Source organism: Anguilla rostrata, chromosome 9, assembly GCF_018555375.3.
Source record: "Anguilla rostrata isolate EN2019 chromosome 9, ASM1855537v3, whole genome shotgun sequence".
NCBI lineage: Eukaryota > Metazoa > Chordata > Actinopteri > Anguilliformes > Anguillidae > Anguilla > Anguilla rostrata.
Window position 1 is genome coordinate 51,301,496 of NC_057941.1, and position 19,532 is coordinate 51,321,027.

At 37.6% G+C, this 19,532-nt stretch overlaps 5 protein-coding genes and 1 long non-coding RNA gene across 11 annotated transcripts in view; 1 reads left to right on the top strand and 5 right to left on the bottom strand.

Annotated features, from left to right (window-relative positions):
* LOC135264112 (uncharacterized) overlaps window positions 1–19,532 on the top strand; it is a 247,325-nt gene that overhangs the window by 99,694 nt on the left and 128,099 nt on the right. The window lies entirely within an intron of this gene.
* Window positions 1,178–2,782, bottom strand: LOC135262480 (olfactory receptor 1500-like). Its single transcript, XM_064349498.1, has one exon. The coding sequence runs from the start codon at window positions 2,521–2,523 to the stop codon at window positions 1,531–1,533; it is 993 nt and encodes a 330-aa protein (XP_064205568.1). The 5' UTR covers window positions 2,524–2,782; the 3' UTR covers window positions 1,178–1,530.
* Window positions 4,866–8,570, bottom strand: LOC135262481 (olfactory receptor 1E16-like). The gene is made up of 2 exons (XM_064349499.1): window positions 7,982–8,570; window positions 4,866–7,074 (listed from the first exon to the last, which is right to left on the bottom strand). Exon 2 carries the CDS (start codon window positions 7,014–7,016, stop codon window positions 6,021–6,023), a length of 996 nt encoding a protein of 331 aa, XP_064205569.1. The 5' UTR covers window positions 7,017–7,074; window positions 7,982–8,570; the 3' UTR covers window positions 4,866–6,020.
* LOC135262483 (olfactory receptor 52E4-like) lies at window positions 10,058–12,469 on the bottom strand. The gene is made up of 2 exons (XM_064349500.1): window positions 12,223–12,469; window positions 10,058–11,292 (listed from the first exon to the last, which is right to left on the bottom strand). The coding sequence occupies exon 2, from the start codon at window positions 11,231–11,233 to the stop codon at window positions 10,262–10,264; it is 972 nt and encodes a 323-aa protein (XP_064205570.1). The 5' UTR covers window positions 11,234–11,292; window positions 12,223–12,469; the 3' UTR covers window positions 10,058–10,261.
* On the bottom strand, window positions 13,153–15,805 carry LOC135262484 (olfactory receptor 1E16-like). The gene is made up of 2 exons (XM_064349501.1): window positions 15,668–15,805; window positions 13,153–14,786 (listed from the first exon to the last, which is right to left on the bottom strand). The coding sequence occupies exon 2, from the start codon at window positions 14,726–14,728 to the stop codon at window positions 13,757–13,759; it is 972 nt and encodes a 323-aa protein (XP_064205571.1). The 5' UTR covers window positions 14,729–14,786; window positions 15,668–15,805; the 3' UTR covers window positions 13,153–13,756.
* LOC135262485 (olfactory receptor 1E16-like) lies at window positions 17,958–19,093 on the bottom strand. The gene has a single exon (XM_064349502.1). The coding sequence runs from the start codon at window positions 18,939–18,941 to the stop codon at window positions 17,970–17,972; it is 972 nt and encodes a 323-aa protein (XP_064205572.1). The 5' UTR covers window positions 18,942–19,093; the 3' UTR covers window positions 17,958–17,969.

Genomic DNA, 19,532 nt, shown 5'->3' on the forward strand with positions numbered 1-19,532 from the left:
GTCTGAAAAGAAAAAAAAAAAGGCGCAGGGTAGACTTAGCTCAGTAAAAAAACGAAACTCACCTATTCTCAGCATCGGTCAGTGTCGAAACCCGTTAATGTAATGTGCTTCACCACTCATGCTTAAGAATTTATCTCCTGGTTTATGTGGAACGCGCCTACTTTGGAATTCTTCTGGGACATCAATTAAAATCCGCAACTGCCCTCCCTTGGCTGTCGAATGTATAATCCCTTCGGTACCTATTTGAGGCACCGATAAGGTCACGGTTTACGTTGCATGTAGGCCTTTAGCAGACCGCCTGATCCAGACCGACGACACAAACTGGATTTCAGTGTACAATGTATTTATCCAGCAATTCATAAGGTAACCATGCTTATGAGTACAATTACCGTGCCTTGCCTGGCTATGCAACTACTGATGAATTTGCAAGCATATTATGATGCACATATATAAACAATATTTTGAATATTTTTTATTTCTTAATGTCATAAATTAATTATTCAGCGGCACATTATATGTGTAATTATACGTAATTTTTCTGTAAATATTTTTATTATATATTCAGATATTTAAATATTTAAGCCTTGATAAATATTTATTTTGTAACACAGATTTAGTATTTAATACAAATATTTAAATATCTTCTTTCAAGGGTTAGATTTTTAAATTAAATCTTCCAAAAGAAATGATTTATTGATACTACCAGATTTGTAAATGTGAAAAAAGGCCCATGAAAATGTTCCTATTCAGGTTTACAAACCGCACATTTTTATTATCTCTGTATGTGTGTTCATACCTGCAAAATGTACATTTCTTTCTTTTATACTCTATATATGTATATTGTTACCTCACAACAGCGCAGCAGTTAATGCAGTACTTTTCTGGGGCTTCATTCACAAAACTTTTCTTAAATTATTCTTACTTTTGTTCTTCAAAATGGTCCTATGAAGAAAAAACAATATGGGATTCATGACATGTCTAGACCGTTGTTTTTGTGCACATCCCAGGTTTTCAGCTTTACAACAGCTGGTATGTAAGGGCATTTGGGGGTCTGTAGTCTGAAATAACAGAATGCACATATTAAAATACCTTTTAATAAAATCTTTGAGTTGTTTGATTACAAATCTTAAATAATAGACTAAAGAGCCAAATCAAAGAAAAAAGTGTCTTTGTCCCAAGCATTATGGAGGTCACTTTATTTATTTATATTGAGCGAGATGTCGTAGGGCATTAGACACATTAATGTTTCAGTAGAGGGTGCTGCTAACAGACCAAGTTTTGAAAATTGATTAATTTTATTAATCACATTTTTTTTTTTTTTTTTTACAGTTTTTAAATAATCAATCGGACATCTTAGCATTTACCATTTTCTTCCTGGAGCTGGAAACTAATCTTAACATATCAGTAGAAAAGTATTCTATGGAAATACAATTAAACCTCCTCATGTTGGACTTCACATTAACTTGGGCAAATGAGGCCAAACACTAAGGGCTAAAATTAAAGGGATGTTTTTCATTTGAAAAAAAAGTGCTACAATCTTTGGCTCTTGGCCTGCCCTGAGCACGCTCCTACCCTGACTTTCTCGAGCATAGCCAGTATTCTGTTCTTTATTTCTTTGGTAGCCAGCGAATACGCAATGGGGTTCAGACAGGGCGGGATGCATGAGGCCAACGACAAGGTCAACGTAGCGACATCCGTATCGATGGGGACAAAGAAAATGTCAATGATAAACACCGCCAAGATAGGCCCGTAGAAAATCGTAACTAGAAATAGATGTTCTGTGCAGGTGACAAGTGCTTTGTACCTGCTCTCCACGCTTTTCATTCTAAACACGGCTGTCAAAATACAAACGTAAGACATGACGATTAAACTAAGGGGCCCAAACGCAATAATTAAACTCAGAGTAGCGGCAGTGGTCCACTGCAATCTGTGATCATTGCAAGACAGCCTGTACACAGGGGTGTAATCACAGAAGTAGCTCTGCACGATGACCGAATTACAGAAAGACAATCTGGTAATGATTATTACCGCGAACACTACAACACTTATAACCAATGACCAAACAGTGACTAAAATACTGATCATGACTGTGATTGTGTTGATAGAGCTCTGTCTCAGTGGGAAACATATCGCAATGAACCTGTCATAGGCAAGTACACTGAGGGAAAACGACTCTAATGAGACAAAACAGTGATAGAAAAACATCTGTGTCAAACATGCGTTGTAGGAAATAAAGTTTTCCTTCGCGAGAAACATCTTGATCATACTGGGGATAATGCTTGTACTGAGCACCAAGTCGACGATCGCCAGATTAGCCACCGCAATGTACTTTGGAGTATGCAGGCGATAATCTATCCATATAATGGACAGGATAAAGAAGTTGAACAAAACTGTTACAATATAAACAACGGTGAGGAAAATCAAATATAAATCAGTAAATCTTAAAAACGTAAATCCGACAATGTAAAATCCCAATGGTGTAATGATGGAGTGGTTTTTGATCGAAGAGGCGGGAATTTCCATTTCTCGTTCAGGACCTTCGCGTGACTGCTTTTCCTCGGGCTCTGAAAGAGAAACAAATGAACTGATAACAATGGAAAGGTACAACCACGTGACGGTTTAGCCTAATAGTGCTGCGTACCCTTTTGCCTAATCGAATCATGTATTGTTTTAAGCAGTCATCTGTCCTTAAAAAGTTGTTTTTAAAAAGTCAGTTTTACCGGGAATTGTTTGCTAGCTGACCAAAAAGTTTCTAAGAAAATATATGCTAAAAACCATTCGGCTTCAACTCCACGTCATTACACTTCTATTAAGATTCCTGCGTCCATTCTAACTTAACGTGTTAATTGATCTCAGTTTTGGAGCCAACTGTGTAATCTGGTCATTGTTGGCAATTTCGGGTAAGCCTACAACCAACAGAATTATGTATTTCAAACAAAAGTTTAGAAAAATGTCAGAGGTGTCCTTCCTGAGAAATAATCATAGAACTATCAGTGCAAACTATTTAAATACTCTAACTGTCAATACAGCATTGGTAAATTATTAAAACAAATGCATGCAACCTAGTTTTGATAAAGAACGAACCAATTTAAAACGAGGACAGAATATTCGAGATTGCGTCGCAGGCGGTATTGTGGTGGCGTCATCTCTTCCCCTACCGCATCGCTCTTGAATTGTGTCCGGAATAACTCCAGCTTCAAAAGACACTATATTCTTTCAGTAACTAGGCTACATCCAAGCACAGTGCGTGAGCTGTCGTTCGTTCTTTTTTGTTTTTCTTTCATATTTTGCGACGTTTTTTCCTTCTTCTCTTTATAATACAAGAGAGATGAGAAAGAAAAAAAAAACACCTGACGACGTACTACGCGATGTTACAATCGCTTACTTAATCGCTTATAATCGTACTTAAATCAAGCGTATACTTACTTAAATCACGCGTATGTTTAGGTTTAAATTCAGCCTGGTGTTGACCACCTCGACTCTTGCATTTTGAAGTAGCAGTATTGCATTTGAATGTTGTATTTTGTTTCCTAGCTGTAGCTATTCCACATGTGGAAAGTAAGCTCGTGGAAACGTTCACACTCAGCCCTTACGTCTTAATGAATTGTGAAAAAATAACGGAATGATTAAATGTGCGAAGTAAAGGAAAATGGTACTCACAAGTTCTACTTAGTATCGGTCACTAAAGAACACAGTGATTCTCCCCTCCTGCTGCAGAATATATCTCCTTGTGTGTGTAATGCCTGAACATGGGCATTCTTCTGGGACGTCAATTAAAATGTGCAATTACCCTCCCTTTCCTTTCGATGAATAATCCCTTTGGTAACTAGAGAGGCATTGATGCGATCAGTTTACTTTGCAGTTTGGCATTTAACAAAGCCCTTTCATCCAGACCGACTCGCATTACATTTTTATATGGCTGTAGCCAGCTTACTAGAAGGATTTGGTCTTTTTCCCCAAACACTGGACTTTTTAAGACCGAGTACGTGATATCTTAAGAGAGTCGGCCTTTGACCTGATACAACTATGGCACAATTAACCATGGCAATTCAGTACTTTTTTTTTTCAACCCTGTTCAGCACTTCAGTGTTTCATTCATTTCCAATATGAGCAACATGATCATGATCCTCATCTCAGAATTTCTTAAGTTGAATATTGAACATGACAAAATGATACAGATATACATGCAAGAAATAGTTTTTTTAATAGTTTTTTTTAATTTTTAAAAAATTTTTAATTGGTTTATTTTTCATGGACAACGGCAGGGCCGTGCACAGACATTTTGAGTGGCAGGGGCTCAATTGGAGAAAAAGGGCAACCTCCACCCCCCATGCACCATCCCCACTATTTTCATCCTGATATTGCCACACGACACCACGTTCATAATCACACACTATGTTCATAATATGGGCCCTGTTTTGGGTCTTCTGAAATATATTTCCTTAAAGTAATACGTCATTCGTTATTGGACCCAATAAACTTATTCAGACATGTTCATGCTCTACAGATAATATCCCCCACAACACTACAACAGCATCCCACACAGACATCACCTACAGTTTAGTCTTCAATGTTTTTTTTATTTTTTATTCCAGGAACAGGGATAACTAAACATAAAACACTGTCACAAAGCACATGCAATATTATAAACACATTTCCTTAATCTCTCTTTTCTTGGCATTGCACTGCAACCAGCAGATGAGCAAAATTAATTACTTGCATGTTCACCATTAACCGGACCAAAACAGCGGCATAGTATAAAATTTACTGACATGCATAGTGACCTCGCGATTTACTCATGACGCTAAAACTGCGGACCCGTGCATATATATATATATATATATATATATATATATTGGTTGGTGGTATTTATAAATTGTATTTTATATACAAGACAAATTATAAATGCCACCGACCAAAAGGGCACTCGTCGAGTGAGAGGGCAAAAGGGCAGGGGCTCAAGCCCCCCTTGAGGTCTATCTGTGCACGTGTCTGGACAAGGCACACCAATCAACAGTCAAACCTTAAATGAGCCAGAGTTAGCCTGAAAGGCTAGTTTTCATCTGCTTTTCCTGGCCAGCTGTTTAAAAGTCAGCCTAAAATTTCAAATAAAATAAAATTAAAATGCATGTGTTACAAAGATAAAAAATGAAATAAATGACTCAAGAGAGACAATAAAACATGAAAGGACAGATTAGCAGACAATGACATGTAGACAAAACAAATGCACATATAAGCATAGCATACATATGACACTAAAGCAGAGCGGACACAATAACATTGACTATGGCATGCGTCGGTCAGAACAAACACACCATCATTGAAATACAGTTAGCTTTATTTTCGATTACATTCAGGGCATTTCAGTGGCATTGAAATCTTAATAAAACATTGTGACAGGGGTGTCTCTGCCTTTTGTATTCACCTTGGGGGCGACATAGCTCAGGAGGTAAGAGCGGTTGTCTGGCAGTCAGAGAGTTGCCGGTTCGATCCCCGCCCTGGGCGTGTCGAAGTGCTCCTGAGCAAGACACCTAACCCCTAACTGCTCTGGTGAACGAGAGGCATCAATTGTAAAGTGCTTTGGATAAAAGCGCTATATAAATGCAGTCCATTTACCATTTACCTTAAATACAACAACCAATTATAAACCTGGTGAAGTGAGTTAACTGTGAAATCGACTGCTTTAATTGATCAATTAGGTGCCGACTAAAAACAAAAACCAGCCGACCCTGCAGCTCTAGGACCTGGGTTGGCTACCCTTGATCTACAGGATTCATGTTTCCTAAAGCCTGCTTAACCATAATCTGATTCTCTAAATAAATAAAACATTTAGCCAAATGTACAAAACATTTAGCTAAATATATGAAACATTTACCCAATTTAAGAAAAATTTAACTGAATGTATCAAAAATATAACTGAATATTTAACTAAATGTGTAAAACATTTTGCGAAATGTTTGAAATTTTTTTGCATTTATAAGTCTGTGAAAAAAATTAACATTGTCAAATTTGCCAGTCACTCATTTGTGATTAATCTTTTTTTTTAATTTATTCCGTACAACAATGTGTATCTTGTTTCTTCTGTACAGCTTTTTAATGGATTCTGTGATTTCCTCTGTCTTCAGAGAGTATATGATTGGATTCAGCATAGGTGGCAAGACAGTCGCCAGAGACATGTTCACAATCCTGGTGTTCAGTTGAATGGCTGAGCCCATTGCATATGTGATACATATAGGAAGATAAAACACACCCACCAAGATCAAATGAGAGGTGCAGGTCTTCATGGCTTTGAGGCGCTCAGAGGCTTCTGCAATTTTCAATAATGCTCTGGCTATAGAAATATATGTACCTGTGATAAAAAGTACCGGTAACCAGAGAATTATAACAGGATGTGTCCAGTGAATCACAGCACTTGGAGTGTTGTCATTGCATGCCAAAAGGTGTATCGGTCCAAGATCACAGAAATAGCTGTTTATCTCAACGGATTTGCAGAATGATATTCTGTTGATAAAAATCACAGCCATGATAACAGCCATTCCTGCAAAAATCCATAATATGGTTGTGATCACCAACATTGATTTACTAGTCACAATCTCATTGTATCTCAGTGGAAAGCATATAGCAACAAATCTATCATAGGATAGAGCAGTGAGAGTGAGAGACTGCACAGAGACAAACCAAAAAACAAAGAACATACTAGTCAAGCAGGCCTCGTAGGAGATTAGATGTGATTTAAACAGCAAGGTGTCGATCAACTGAGGAACAAGTGCAGTGCTTCCACACAAGTCGGACACAGCCAAATTAAACACTGCAATGTATTTTGGAGTGTGAAGACAGTGGTCAGTGTAAATCACAAACATTACAAAAGCATTTCCCAGTAGAGTCAGAGCAAAGCACAAGCACAAGAACACATAGTAGTATTTTGTGTGGGGAATACCGGCAAAACCACTTATGAAAAAGAACTCAGGACGCACAATGGTGGCGTTAATAAAGGAGGTTGAATTCAGGGGGCTCATCACAGGTTTGCTTGCTCCTCACTGTTTCTCACCCCCTGAAAAACCAGTCCTTTAGGACCTGAAAATAAAAAAATAGGTTGGACTGCAATAATGAATTCCTGAAGCACAGCAAAGCTAACAATGTGCGGTTTATAAAATATTTAGCTAAAGAAACCACAGAAGGTCAGATTAAATAGAAATTATTAAATTATTGAATCAATGGAACTTGTGTGCCTCAAACAAAAAAACAGTAGACGGATTTCTAAGGCTTCATTCAACCCATTATTCATTGACTGAAATGAACAATTTGCGAATTCATAGAACACACAAAAATCTTCTTACAATAGGTAATATGTTTATGTGTAGGGGGGCTCCAAGCACCTGCAACTTTTGCCCTATTTGCCCAATGTGCCTCTTTGATTTGATAAAAACAATAGTATAATTTCTATTTTTATTGTTCCTGTCACTAATGTTCATTCAGTCATTTTGGTAAATTATATTCTGTACAATACCTAGGTGTCTTAAATCAGTTTTACCTGGTTTATTGGACCCTTTTGTCACATTGAGCACCAGACACTCAAAAGGTCTCTGTAGCACAGCTCTGCATAACACCTAACAATCATGTTACATACTCCTTACATCTCTACATCTGTTTCTGTTATGCTTGTATCACTGTACCCTTCTGTGTTAATAAAATATTCTGATAGTTTAATCACATAGAAACCTGACATTGAGAGCTTAATGATGAACAATATTTATACATTTTTTTACAATGAAATAGTTGACATTATGCATTTTCTCAGAGAGATCATCAAAGGTAAAGGTTTTTTTTGATGCAATATATCAACTTTTTTTAAAGTCTGGAAAATTATTTTTGATTCAGTTTTCAGTTGGAATAATTGCCATGCAATTTAAGCTAAACAGAAAAAGGCAGCTTTTTGAAATAAATAAATGAAGGGCTACATTATGGTGTAGCTAATACTTACCGGTAATTTTCAGCAGACAGACTAAAAATGTCAATGCATCTGTTTCTTATTTAGAAGATCTCTTTTTCCATTAAGAAACCAATGTACTTCGATGTTTTTCTTTCGGTAGATGTATGTCCAGGAACTTGATGATAGTTTGGTTGGAAAAGACTGCGGTGAGGCAAAGTGTTCATTGTTCTTATATCCCTAAGTGTTGACACAGAACATTACACCAAGGGAACAGGACACAAAAGAAACGCCCATGTGAAATTGGCGCAACATGACGGAATGATAGAGACTGATTCTGTGTTCCTTGTTTGGGTTTATTTATTTATAAATGCTTTGTTTGTTTTTTTTTTGTTTGGAGCCTCACTCTCAGGACCGGGGTCGTGGTATAACTGTTAGTATTTCAGATTTGTTTATGTATGCGTGAGCTTGAAACATTGTGCCGATAAAATGTTATATGGATGTTTATTAGACGTTTATTTCTGAGAGTTACATCCTGCAATCAGATCGTGAAACACTGGAGAAAAAAAAAATGATTTGAACAATTACCGTGGATAAAATGGGCTCACATTTGGACGGCTGTTTGAGTCCAAAACCAAAAAAAAAAAAAAATAATATCACTGCGAGCGGTAATTAATGGGGTCCAAGCAGCATGTGATGATTATGACTTTTTAAGCTGAAGTGGCACATGGGGTACTAATAATTTTAGTCTCTCCCCCAAAATTTGACATGGTATTCCAAAGCTGAGAAGTCAATGTGCATACAAGTTTTAGGATGATCAGCCATTTCTAAGCCTGTCACATGCCGACTGAGAGCTGATTGGCTAATGGCGGCTAATTATTGAGCATCAGACCTCACAGATTCTTGCAAGGCGCATTGGGTGATGCTCGTCCTGAGACTAGTTTGCAAAAGTAAGTTTTGTCAAAAATTCTAAACGGCAGAGGATCTAAATTGTTGCTGATGTTACTGTTGTTTTCCTGGGCAAAGTTGTTCAGCTGAAGGAGCAAGATGTTCAATTAAGCATAGCCAAAGATGCACTCTTTGAAAACTTTCATATTTGGTATAGTGCCCCCTAATGGCTGACTGATCCCAAATTTTACAAGGTTGCACTAAGTCAAGAGGTCAACGTATCCATCAAGTTTCCTGATGATCAGCAATTACTAAGCCTGTCAAATGGCTGCTCATTTTTGCCCCCCAACCCGGGCCAGAAGAACCGGCCTTGGAGGACTTCCCTGCTCCCTGATGTTCCAGGGCCTTGTGACACCGCCACAACTGGTCCTCATGCTCTCTCACTGGTGCCAGGATAAACCACACCTAGCCAATGGTCTCGCTCCTGCGGCAATGCACAGTCCCTTAATGCAGAGCCACTCCCACTTTCTCCACCACTTACGTTGTTCTGGTGGGGACTGTCACTGCTCCCCTTTCTGCGGGGGGCTCCTCCAAGTGCACCCACTCAGCCAGAGCCTACAGATAGACATCCCCTTGCTTGCTGCTGCTCCTTCCAATCCAGGTCCACCATGGTTTTGCCCCCCTGCACCAGGCTCACTGGTCCACTGTCCACTATTCAGGATTCACATTACCTTGACTATACTTAAAAGTAAGCTGACAGTTAATTAGCTGCTGGCCCACCACTGTTTTGGGGGACTGGGCAGACCCATGTCCAAGTGCACCAGGGGGTCGTTGTTCAATTTAAATTCAGTTTTATTTGTAACGTGCTTTTTACAGAGTCCTCACAAGGATGTTTGCAGATCAGTAAGGAAACAGAAACAGAGGAAACACCAGGCCTGAATCCCCAAATACTTTATATGGCCAAAGTACGTGGACACCTGACATCCATCATCTCATCCAAAATTATGGGAATTAATATCGAGTCAGTGCACGCCTTGCTGTTATAATAACTTCATTTCTTCTGGGATGGCAGTATACTTGATGTTGGAGCATTGCTGCAGGAATTTGCTGCTATTCAGCCAGAAGAGCATTAGTGAGGTTCGGCAATGATTGGGAAATTGATATATGCAAGATATGAGTCTTTTTTTGCGGATTTAACAGACATGCAAAATAAACTTTTTAGTTCATGTTTTCAGATTTAATTAAAAAATCTCAAAACATACAGAATAAATATATAATTCAAATTGTTAATCAGATTTTTGAAAATAAATAATTGTTTTTCATCTCTACCACCGTGTTCCAATTTATTGTATTTAATTTGTTAATAGCTCTTATAGTTCAGTTGAGTGGAGGGTTAAATAAATAAATATAGACAAACTTGTAGTCAGTTATTTGTGATTAAAAGATTTATTTATTCCTTACAGCGGTGCGAATCTTGTTTCTTCTGTACAGCTTTTTAATGGATTCTGTGAATTCCTCTGTCTTCAGAGAGTAAATGATTGGATTCAGCATTGGTGGCAAGACATTCGCCAGAGACATGTTAACTACCCTGGTGTTCAGTTCAATGGTGGAGCTCATTGCAAATGTGATACACATAGGAAGATAAAACACACTCACCAAGATCAAATGAGAGGTGCAGGTCTTCATGGCTTTGAGGCGATCAGAGGCTTCTGAAATTTTAAATAATGCTCTGGCTATACAAATGTATGTACCTGTGATAAAAAGTACCGGAAACCAGAGAATTACAACAGGATGTGTCCAGTTTATCACAGCACTTGGAGGGTTGTCATCGCATGCCAATAGTGTCACGGCTCCGTGATCACAGAAAAAGCTGTTTACCACAATGGATTTGCAGAATGATATTCTGCTGATAAAAATCACAGCTATGAGATTGGCAATTCCTGAAAATATCCATATAATGGTTGTGATCACCAACATTGATTTATTAGTCACAATCTCATTATATCTCAGTGGAAAGCATATAGCAACAAATCTATCATAGGAGAGAACAGTGAGAGTGAAAGACTGCATAGTGATAAATGCAAAAACAAAAAACATGTTAGTCAAGCAGGCCTCGTAAGAGATTAAATGTGATTTAAACAGCAAGGTGTCAATCATCTGAGGAACAAGTGCAGTGCTTCCACACAAGTCAGACACAGCCAAATTAAAAACGACAATGTATTTTGGACTGTGGAGACGGTGGTCAGTGTAAATCACAAACATGACGAAAGCATTTCCCAGTAGACTCAGAACATAAACGAAGCACAAGAACACATAGTAGTAGTTTGCATGGGAAATACCGGCAAAACCACTTATGAAAAAGAACTCAGGACGAACAATTGTGATGTTAGGTAAAGGAGGTGAATTCAGGCGGCTCATCGCAAATTTGTTTGCTCCTCACACGGTTTTTCACTCCCTGAAATACCAGTCTTTAGGATCTGAAAATAAAAAATAGGTTTACCTACAGAAATGAATTCCTGAAACACAACAAATTAACAATGTGTGGGTTATAAAATATTTATCTAAAAGAAACACAGAAGCTCTGGTTTGTTAGTAATTATGAAATTCTTCAATCAATGGATCTTGTGTGTCTCAATGAAAAATAGCAAAAGACAGAATTCTGATGCTTAATTCAACCTGTTAATCAGTGACTGAAAAATACATCATACTTTCAATTAACAATTTATGACTTTATAGAACACACAAAAATCATGTTGCAATAGGTAACATGTTTATGTTTAGGGGTGGTCTCAGTACTGAAGCACTTGTACCTTTTGCTCTATGCGCCCAATGTGTCCCTTTGATTTGATTTTTTTAAAAATTGGGATTTCTATTTTTATTGTTCTTGTCACTAATGTTCATTCATTCATTTTGGTAAATTACATTCTGTACAATACCTAGGTGTCTTAAATCAGTTTTACCTGGTTTATTGGACATTTTAGTCACAATGAGCACCAGATACTCAAGAGGTCTTTGTAGCACAGCTCTGCATAACACCTCACAATCATGTTACATACTCCTTACATCTCTACATCTTTTTCTGTTACGTTTGTATCACTGTACCCTTCTGTTTTAATAGATTATACTGATAGTTGTATCGCAAAAGAAGCCTGACAAAGAGAGCTTAATGATGACCAATATCCATAAAATATTTTTACACTGAAATAGTTGACGTGCATTTTCCCAGAGAGATCATCAAAGGTAAAGGTTCTTTGATGCCATATATTAACTTTTTCTAAAGTCTGGAAATTTTTTTTTGATTCAGTTTTCAGTTGGAGTAATTGCCATGAACTTCAAGCTAGGCAGAAAAAGGCAGCTCTTTGAAATAAATAAATGAAGCGCTACATTAAGGTGTAGGTAATGCTTACCAGTAATTTTCAGCAAACAGACTAAAAATGCCAATGCTTTTGTTTCTCATTTAGGAAATCTCTTTTTCCATTAGGAAATCAATTTTCTTCAATGTTTCTCTTTCAGAAGATGTGTGTCCTTGAATTTGATGATAGATCAGGTGGAAAGGACTGTGGTGAGGCAAAGTGTTCATTGTTCTTATATCCCTAAGTGTTGACACAGAACATTACACCAAGGGAACAGGACACAAAAGAAACGCCCATGTGAAATTGGTGCAACATGACGGAATGATAGAGACTGATTCTGTGTTCTTTGTTTGGAGCCTCACTCTCAGGACCGGGGTCGTGGTATAACTGTTAGTATTTCAGATTTGTTTATGTATGCGTGAGCTTGAAACATTGTGCCGATAAAATGTTATATGAATGTTTAATGGACGTTTGTTTGTTGGAGTTATATCCAGCATTCAGATATTGGAACACTGAAAAGAAATGAATGAATAAAATTAATAGAATAATTACCATATATAAAATGGGCACACATTCTGGCTGCTGTTTGAGTACAGAAACAATAATAATGAGTATCACAGCAACTGGTAATTAATGGGGTCTAAGCAGCGTGTGATAATTATGACTTATTAAGCTGATGGGCACATAGGGTACTAATATTTTCATTTTCATACCCAAGTTTTGGCATGATATTCCCAATCTTAGAAGCCATATTTTTTAAGATATGGCTTTATCATTGTACATTCAATGGAAGACTGATAAACTACATAGCATGCAAAGTTTCATCTTGACTGGTCAAGCAATTGAGGAGTTGGAGGCATTTTTATTTATTTTCCTCTCGCAGTCACACCTATTGATGAAAGGTCACCAAAATTAGAATACTGCCTCAGATGCAAATCTTACACAGGTATGCCCAGTTTCATAATGATGAATTTGGTGAAGCTCAGCCTAACGGCCTAGGATTAGATTGCAAAAGCTGGTTCATTATTAATGTAAATTATAAAATTTTCCATGAAGCAAAGCCAAAGATGCACTCTTTGAAAACTTTCATAGTTGGTATAGTGCCCCCTAAAGGTCGACTGTTCCCAAATTTTACAAGGTCGCAATTTCAGTTCAGTTTTATTTATAAAGTGCTTTTTACAGGGACCTCACAAGGATGTTTGCAGATCAGTAAGGCAACAGAAACAGAGGAAACACCAGGCCTGAACACCCAAACACGCTATATGGCCAAAAGTATGTACACACCTGAAATCTATGATGAACAGAAGAACATTAGTGAGGTTCGGCATTGATTGGGCAATTGATTTATGCTAGATATGAGTCAGATTTAACAGACATGCAAAATAAACCTTTTAGTTTATATTTTCAGATTTAATTAACAAATCTCAAAACATACAGACTACATATATAACTTAAATTTTAAATCAGATTTTTGAAAATAAATAATTGATTTTCATATCTATCACTGTGTTCCAATTTATTGGATTTAATTTGTTAATAGCTCTTACAGTTCAGCTGAGCGGAGGGTTAAAATTTGTGATTAAAACTTTTATTTATTCCTTACATCGATGTGAATTTTTTTTCTTCTGTACAGCTTTTTAATGGATTCTGTGAATTCCTCTGTCTTCAGAGAATAAATGATTGGATTCAGCATTGATGGCAAGACAGTGGTCAGAGACATGTTTACGATCCTGGCATTCAGTTGAATGGCAGAGCCCATTGCATAGGTGATACATACTGGAAGATAAAACACACTCACCAAGATCAAATGAGAGCTACAGGTCTTCATGGCTTTGAGGCGCTCAGAAGCTTCTGCAATTTTAAATAACGCTCTGGCTATAGAAATATATGTACCTGTGATAAAAAGTACCGGTAACCAGAGAATAATAACGGGATGTGTCCAGTGAATCACAGCACTTGGAGTGTTGTCATTGCATGCCAAAAGGTGTATGGGTCCATGATCACAGAAAAAGCTGTTTACCACAATGGATTTGCAGAATGATATTCTGTTGATAAATATCACAGATATAAGAATGGCAGTTCCAGCAAAAATCCATAATATGGCTGTGATCACCAACATTGATTTACTAGTCACAATCTCATTGTATCTCAGTGGAAAGCATATAGCAACACATCTATCATAGGACAGAACAGTGAGAGTGAGAGACTGCACAGAGCCAAACCAAAAAACAAAAAACATATTAGTCAAGCAGGCCTTGTAGGAGATTAAATGTGATTTAAACAGGAAGGTGTCAATCATCTGAGGAATGACTGTTGTGCTTCCACACAGGTCGGACACAGCCAAATTAAAAACGACAATGTATTTTGGACTGTGAAGACAGTGGTCAGTGTAAATCACAAACATGATAAAAGTGTTTCCCAGTAGAGTCAGAGCAAAGCACAAGCACAAGAACACATAGTAGTATTTTGTGTGGGGAATACCGGCAAAACCGCTTATGTAAAAGAATTCGGGACGTACAATAGTGACGTTAAACAAGGAGGGTGAATTAAGGGGGCTCATCGCAGGTTTGTTTCCTCCTCACTGTTTCTGATCTCCCGAAAAACCAGTCCTTTAGTACCTGAAAATAAAAAATAGGTTAACCTCAAATAATGAATTCCTGAAACACGGCAACATTCACAGATCTATTAGTAATGATTCAATTCTTGAATCAATAGATCTTGTGTGTCCCAAACAAAAATGCAAAACACCGAATTTTAAGGCTTCACTCTACCCGTTAATCAGTGACTGCATAGTACTTTCAATGAACACGTTGTGACTTCATAGAACACCCAAAAATCTTGTTTCAATAGGTAACACGTTTATGTGTAGGGGGCTCTCGGTACCCAAGCACCTGTACCATGTGCCCAATGTGTCCGTTTGATTTGATTTTTTTTTAAATAAAAATTTTTAAATTCTATTTTTATTGTTCCTGTCACTAATGTTCATTCATTCATTTTGGTAAATTATATTCTGTACAATAACTAGGTGTCTGAAATCAGTTTTACATGGTTTATTTGACCCTTTTGTCACATTGAGCTCCTTACCCTCAAAAGGTCTCTGTAGCTCAGCTCTGCATAAAACCTAACAATCATGTTACATACTCATTACATATCTACATATTTTCCTGTTACGTTTGTATCACCGTACCCTTCAGTTTTAATAGAATCCGCCGATAGTTTAATCGCAAAATAAACCTGTCAAAGAGAGCTTAATGATGATCGATATCTATAAATAATTTTTTACACTGAAATATTTTACTTTATGCATTTTCTTACGGAAATCTTCAAAGGGAAATTGTTTTGATGCAATATTTTTTTGACATTTTACAATAGACGGTGAAATTATTTTAGATTCAGTTTTCAGTTGGAATAATTGCCTTGTACTTCAAGCTAAGCAGGAAAAGGCAGCTCTTTGAAATAAATAAATGAAGGACTACATTATGCTGTAGCTAATACTTACCAATAATTTTTGGCAAACTGCATACACCAAAAATGTCAATGCATCCGTTTCTCCTTTAGAAGACCTCTTTTTCCAATAGGATACCAATGTACTTCGATGTTTCCTCTTTTGGAGGATGTATGTCCTTGAACTTGATGATAGTTCACTTGAAAAAGACTGTGGAGAAACAAAGCATGCGCTGTTCTTATATCCCAGAGTGTTGACAGAACATTACACCAAGGGAACAGGACAACAAAAAAATGCCCATGTGATATTAATGCAACATGACGCAACGATAGAGGCTGATTTTGTTTTCCGTGTTCTGGATTATTTTTTTAATAAATGGTTTGTTTACGTGTTCGGAGCCTCACTCTTAGAATCAGGGCTGTGGCATGACCGTGACTGTTCCACATTTGTGTATGTATGCGTGAGCTTGAAACATTCCGCTGATAAAATATTGTATAGATGTCTATTAGATGTTCATTTGTTGGAGTAATACATACATAGCAATGATGACATTTTATCAGTGTTCAGACAGAGAAAGTAAATCAACGAGTTCAATCCGCTTCTGTTTCGCTCCAGAACACGATGTCAGATAGGTCTATCAGCAAATATACGGCTTAGCTATGCCCAGAAGTCCTCAATAATAATTGTAGCCTATTTTCCAAGAAATTACGAAAAATCGTTAACAACGTTTCGTTAGGTGCAGCGTCTTAATGCGTAAGTGAATGCAATGTTAAGAAAATTTCCAATTACGCTGACCTATAAAACGCTATTCCAAAAGCAAAATTAGACATGTTATACATCGTTAGAAAGCGTATACTCTCACCTACCGAATAAATGAATTGTCAATAAAGCCAGACTGTACTAAAAACGGCAACAACGCCGTAAACAATACGTGTGGTATTATGTAGTTATTTTGAATGTACCCAGGCATCAAAAATGCGCGAAATATATTTCATAAACGGATTGTCCAAGACAATATATGACCACTAGGCCTCAAAAGCGACTTCTCTACGCGTAAAACCAATGGTAAGGTTATGTAGCCTTTTTATTCAATATTAAGTCCCAGATATTGACTGTAGAATGACATGGTACCATTTTTTAAAACTTTGTCCCGTTTATTTCGTTATTTAGTGAGCATCGGTTTCACTGCTGTATATTTTATGGCTCTTGTCGGGTTTATCTTGTTGCTATGACGGAATATGATTTTTGATTGGCATTTTAATTTATATTAGCTTCTCCACTGACATAGCTTACGGAAGAGGACGTGAAGAGACCGTATGCGGAGTCACAAAACTGACGTAATGTGAACCAATCAGTGAATACGTCATTAAGCCTGCCCACCCGAACGGTTTTGCTACGTTGAGCACGGTTGTCTAACCCTGCCGAAAATATCGTGCTGGGCACGGTTTGTAATCCTTCCGCGCCAAACCGTTTCCAGGTGGAAACACCATTGGAACCGTTCCTCTCCGTGCACAGAACCGTTCGGCCCTGCAGTGGAAAAGGGGCTTTATTTGTGCGCGGAGCAAGTACATTTCTTTCATTTCGGCACAAATGCTGACGTCGAGTTCTCAAAAACCTCGCACTTTCCTAGTGGGGTGTTCCTCGTCCGACAGGCGTTCGGGTGTATTCTCCCGCTCGGAGGTTGGAACTTTACCACTTCCCAGTTGCTCATGAACGCACCATAAGAGCAGGTGGTGGTTGCTCAATTTCAATTTCAATATTATTTGTATAGTGCTTTCTACAGAGACCTCACAAGAACATTTGCAGATCAGTAAGGCAACAGAAAAACAGCAAACAGAGGAAACACCTGGCCTGAACACCCAAATTTGCGATAAAGCCAACGGTATGTGGAAACCTGACATCCAACATCTCATGAAAAATTATGGGAATTAATATGGAGTCGGTGCACGACTTGCTGCTATAACTACTTCAACTCTTCTGGGAAGGCTAAATATTAGATGTTGGAGTATTGCTGCAGGAATTTGCTACTTTTCAGCCAGAAGAGAATTAGTGAGGTTGGGCATTGATTGGGCGATTGCTAGATATGAGTCTTTTTTTCAGAGATGACATGCAAAATAAACTTTTTAATTTATATTTTCAGATTTAATAAACAAATCTCAAAATAAACAGACTAAATATGTAATTCAAATTGTAAATCAGATTTTTGAAAATAAATAATTGTTTTTCATGTCTAGCACCGTGTTCCAATTCATTGTATTTAATTTGTTAATAGCTCTTACAGTTCAGTTGAGTGGGGGGTTAAAAAAATGAAAATAGTCAAAGTTGCTATTCAGTCATGTGTGATTAAAACATTTATTCATTTATTCCTTACAACGATGTGAATCTTGTTTCTTCTATACAGCTTTTTAATGGATTCTGTGAATTCCTCTGTCTTCAGAGAGTAAATGATTGGATTCAGCATTGGCGGCAAAACAGTGGTCAGAGACATGTTCACGATCCTGGCATTCAGTTGAATGGCTGAGCCCATTGCATAGGTGATACATATTGGAAGATAAAACACACTCACCAAGATCAAATGAGAGGTGCAGGTCTTCATGGCTTTGAGGCGCTCAGAAGCTTCTGCAATTTTGAATAACGCTCTGGCTATAGAAATATATGTACCTGTGATAAACAGTACCGGTAACCAGAGAATAATAACGGGATGTGTCCAGTGAATCACAGCACTTGGAGTGTTGTCATTGCATGCCAAAAGGTGCATGGGTCCTTGATCACAGAAATAGCTGTTTACCACAATGGATTTGCAGAATGATATTCTGCTGATAAAAATCACAGCTATGAGAGTGGCCGTTCCTGCAAAAATCCATAATATGGCTGTGATCACCAACATTGATTTACTAGTCACAATCTCATTGTATCTCAGTGGAAGGCATATAGCAACACATCTATCATAGGACAAAGCAGTAAGAGTGAGAGACTGCACACAGCCAAACCAAAAAACAAAAAACATATTAGTCAAACAGGCCTTGTAGGAGATTAGCTGTGATTTAAACAGGAAGGTGTCTATCATCTGAGGAACAAGGGCAGTGCTTCCACACAAGTCGGACACAGCCAAATTAAAAACGACAATGTATTTTGGAGTGTGAAGACTGTGGTCAGTGTAAATCACAAACATGATAAAAGTGTTTCCCAGTAGAGTCAGAGCAAAGCACAAGCACAAGAACACATAGTAGTATTTTGTGTGGGGAATACCGGCAAAACCGCTTATGTAAAAGAATTCGGGATGTACAATAGTGACGTTAAACAAGGAGGGTGAATTCAGGGGACTCATCGCAGGTTTGTTTCCTCCTCACTTTTTCTGACCTCCCGAAAAACCAGTCCTTTAGGACCTGAAAATAAAAAATAGGTTAACCTCAAGTAATGAATTCCTGAAACACGGCAACATTCACAGATCTATTAGTAATGATTGAATACTTGAATCAATAGATCTTGTGTGTCCCAAACAAAAATGCAAAACACCGAATTTTAAGGCTTCACTCTACCCGTTAATCAGTGACTGAAAAATGCATAGTACTTTCAATTAACACGTTGTGACTTCATAGACACGCAAAAATCTTGTTTCGATAGGTAACACGTTTATGTGTAGGGGGCTCTCGGTACCCAAGCACCTGTACCATTTGCCCTATGTGCCCAATGTGTCCCTTTGATTTGATTTTTAAAAAAATGAAAAATTTAAATTTTTATTTTTATTGTTCCTGTCACTAATGTCCATTCATTCATTTTGGTAAATTATATTCTGTACAATAACTAGGTGTCTTAAATCAGTTTTACCTGGTTTATTTAAATGGACTGCATTTATCTAGCGCTTTTATCCAAAGCGCTTTACAATTGATGCTTCTCATTCGCCAGAGCAGTTAGGGGT